This window comes from Lonchura striata, chromosome Z (assembly GCF_046129695.1).
Source record: "Lonchura striata isolate bLonStr1 chromosome Z, bLonStr1.mat, whole genome shotgun sequence".
In the NCBI taxonomy this organism is placed as follows: Eukaryota; Metazoa; Chordata; class Aves; order Passeriformes; family Estrildidae; genus Lonchura; species Lonchura striata.
The window spans coordinates 10,339,352-10,343,069 of NC_134642.1; the positions used below are offsets into that span (position 1 = coordinate 10,339,352).

Below are 3,718 nucleotides of genomic sequence, written 5' to 3' on the forward strand. Positions count from 1 at the left end.
ACATATACTGAAGCATCCACAATTTCAGTGAACTGTGCCATGCACAGTCATTACTCAGTAGCAAAAATATCATTGTGCCATTCAACTGTCACCCAAGGCCTGTTTCAATGCCTTATATTTTGGTTCAAGGCAGACTACACACCAGTTACCTATTCTTTTCTGGTGACATAATTTATTTTAATAGCACTTCCTGAGAATGAAATTTCAAGGGGCTAAGTAACACAGTATCTGCCTCAGGAAAGGCTTTTGACTGCTCTGACCTCCAAATTGCTTTTCAGAAAATGAGCAAGCATACAAACTTTAGACACCATAGGATGGGTGGTCATGATGCGGAAGAGCTGAAGAACTTCTGGGAAAAGGTCATCCAAGAGCAAACTAAGCAGCAAGAAGCTGAAGAGTCTAGGCTAAGCAAAAGTGCCTTGAACAAGTAAGTGGTATTTTTTCTTTTCCACAAGACAGCAAGGCACGTCATCACGTGTTTTAAAATAAGGTAACCTGTTATTGTACTGCTTTATTCATAGCACAGATTGTGTTCTGGATCTTTGGCACTTTTCCTCTCACAGCTGCTTGTCTCATATTACCATGGCTCTTCTGCATGGAAACTCAGACACCCCTCACCCCTAAACCTCATGAGCATTCTTCAAAGGCCTTGGAGCATAGCCATGAAAAAATAAAGCACTTTGGAATTATGGCTTGTGACAGCCAGAAAATAGCAGGAATTTTACCTGGAACTGGTAGAGCTACACAAATAAACAAAACAGTATTACATTAAAGCAACAACCACCCACCTAATCTGTAGAATAAAAAACCCAGGGCACCTTTGTCATGTTTAACAGCCCTTCAATTCATATAAACCCAAAGGTAAAAATGACACAATGAGATTTTCACATTCAATGGAAAATTCTGTGGGCTTTTTGTTGTTGTGGGATCTAATTGTTTGTTTTAGTTCGGGGCAGGAGGGGGAGCTTTACAAAGCAGAATAAAACAGCAGGGATTGCCTACAGACAGAACTATATAGCTGTATTTTGGTACAGATAACTCTGCACAAGTGTGATGAACTGCTTCAAATATTTGTTCAACTTGTGAAAACTCAGAACTTTGAATCAGGGTCTCCTGGACACTAAATGAAACCCCTGACTACTAATGGGCAGAAACTGAGGACAAGAAATACTATGTCTCATGTGGTTTCCTTTTGTGCTTTCCTCCTGAATTTAACAAAGGTCTTCCTGCATAAACTTTTCTCAAAACTGGGACATTCACATAAACTAATTTGACTTCAACAAACTGGAAGGTGCTGCCAAAGGGCTGTTTCTTGAAAAAAATTCTAGGTAATTTGACCCAGTGCCTAAGAAGAAAGTACGGTCATCATTTAGATACTTGGAAATGAAGATCTCAGAAAAGTTAAATATGGACAATCCTTCTTCTAGTATCCTGCTCCAGGTAGTCAGTAGTATTTTCAAGTCCCAGTCACAAAATTGGAGAAAAGCCATATGATAAAATCCAGGAATGTGCTCAGCTTCACTGGAAACATTTATCACCCTAGATCACAAAAGTCTACCAGGCAAGACAGTGCAAATGCAATTTGTGGTTCAGATAACATTTTTGACTTCACAAAGTTGAAAATGTTAAAAGCTCTGCTATGAGGAGAAGAAATGTCATTAAAGAACCTTAGCTTACATATTCAATACATCTTAACTGACCCATCATATCTGAAATAGACCCAAGCAAGTTCCTTCAAAGTCACTTGCCCAGACAAAGCCCAGAGTGTTCACAAAATGTTCTATAATTTGAAAAAAAGTCATATTTTCAGGAGGTAATAGACAAAAGAAAATATCAATGCAAAACATACATATTCACTACCTCACCAAAGAGGCACTTGGGAGAATGGTGTGGTTTTAATAAAGGTGAGTGGTCCTTTTTTGACATGTAGGACACTGATGAGAAAAAACCAGTATTTTCAATGGCAATTTTTTCCTAACTCACTGCACCTTCTTTTGAGGATTATCTACATGCACAAAAGAATATTGAAGACTAGGTAGTTTAAAACACAATATAAAACCAAACTCAGAATCAGATAAACACAAACATCCATGTGAAAGAGCCACTGCTGAGTTATTCTCAGATGAAATCACTGGCTAATGTTCTTTTCACCACACCAAAGGTCATTTAAAACCCCATATATTCTACCATGCATTTGGCATCACTATATAATATCTAATCTTATAACATTGCTGGGTCAGGTGTTTCATAACATTTCCTTCAAAAAACAACCCAGCCAACAATATCTTGCAGTGGTCTCTAGAGATTTTATCTTCTGTTTTTATTAGGCAAGTGTCTTGAAGCTATGTGGCTCCTCTTGCATGTGACATCAATTCCTTTCATTTTACACATTCAGGGTGCACCCTGTAACAGGGTCTGTAAACAGAGCTGTTTCTGTTTTCTTTTTTACCCAAAAGGACATATTTTAAGTTCAGCCTGCTCTTCTCCGCAGCATTTTACAGCAGAAATTGAGGGGTTGGAGGAAAAAGTGTATTTTTTAATTTACACATTGAATGACCTTACTGCATAGGCAGTACTTCTGTGTGGCTTTGAGAATACCCCAGAGGGAAGAACAGAGTTCTTCACCGTGACAGTATTTCAGCAGTTGTTTGACTCATTCGGAATCCAGCAATGTCAACCACCGATAGTATCAGTACTATCCTTTTCTCCCCTGCATTCCCGATGCAGCAAGCTAGAGGGATGTGTAATTGGTAAATAAATACAGGACAAGTGCTCTGGTGATGAAAGAGAGGAAAGCTTCGACCCTGCTGAAAAGCCCTGGATACATTTGAAGGATTTGGCTCAATAACTGCTAAGCACTTTGTACTCTCTTTGCAGACTTCGCCAGGAATGGACTCTGCGGCTGGAAGGTCGAGTCAGGCAGGTCCAGGCGCACATGAAAACACAGGAAGAACAAATGACACCGCTGTCTATCGAGGCTCTTCCCTCACCAGACAAAACTGTTGCTTAAAGGTGCTGGGCAAACACAGCGAGCACTGGGCCTGATTCTGACCTTGCATGCATCTAGAAACCAGCAGTTACACTGCTGAACAACCAAAAGGTCAGATTCTGCCCTTTTTCCAAACTATTTACTAGAGCTACTATTAAAGTCCTATTGAAATTGAGTGCAAGAATAATGCCACAGGGGGGAAAAAAGCACAAAGGAACAGATGAGAAGCAGACAACTCTAATTTTTCTATGATATATTATTTCTGTGATGTATCTATTTAAGTGCATTTCTAAGTGACAACAACATATTCCTAGGAAAGAGGGCGGCTTGTTTAATAGGAATAATACTTTCAGACAGCTGCATGCAAAATTGCACATTTCCATTTACACAGCTCACAGAGTCTGTCTTAATGCAGACATAATATGTTCTGTCTGTCTTGATGAGCCGTAGTAGAGGGAGTTAAGGATTAGCCTGATCAGCTGGCCAGGAAGAGAAACATATTCTTTAATGAGGGAGGGGAAAAAACAACTTTCCTGATCAACATTTAAGGATATTTACTGATCTTAATAATTAAGTGAACATAAAAAATTACTTTTACGTTCTTGGGGTATGTAAGAAAAAGACTACTGAGCCAGTAGCCTTTATTGTGAGCCAGTCTGACAAATATGAGGGTAGTGAGAGTAAGTCAGTGTGAGAGTTTGAAATAGAAGGCAGCAAATCATAAGAGCA

The 3,718-nt window shown here is 39.2% G+C and overlaps 1 protein-coding gene across 1 annotated transcript; it reads left to right on the top strand.

The window, feature by feature from the left end:
* The first annotated feature begins 281 nt into the window (after positions 1 to 281).
* On the top strand, positions 282 to 3,010 carry LOC116184626 (protein FAM240C-like). Its single transcript, XM_031507440.2, has 2 exons — positions 282 to 427; positions 2,878 to 3,010. The coding sequence occupies exons 1-2, from the start codon at positions 282 to 284 to the stop codon at positions 3,008 to 3,010; spliced, it is 279 nt and encodes a 92-aa protein (XP_031363300.1).
* Positions 3,011 to 3,718: the final 708 nt, after the last annotated feature.

Bases quoted from the DNA above. Each gene is read 5' to 3' on its own strand.
- LOC116184626 (XM_031507440.2), top strand. From the start codon at position 282: ATGAGCAAGCATACAAACTTTAGACACCATAGGATGGGTGGTCATGAT. The intron at 428-2,877 runs GTAAGTGGTATT...CTCTCTTTGCAG, and splicing joins AGCAAAAGTGCCTTGAACAA to ACTTCGCCAGGAATGGACTC.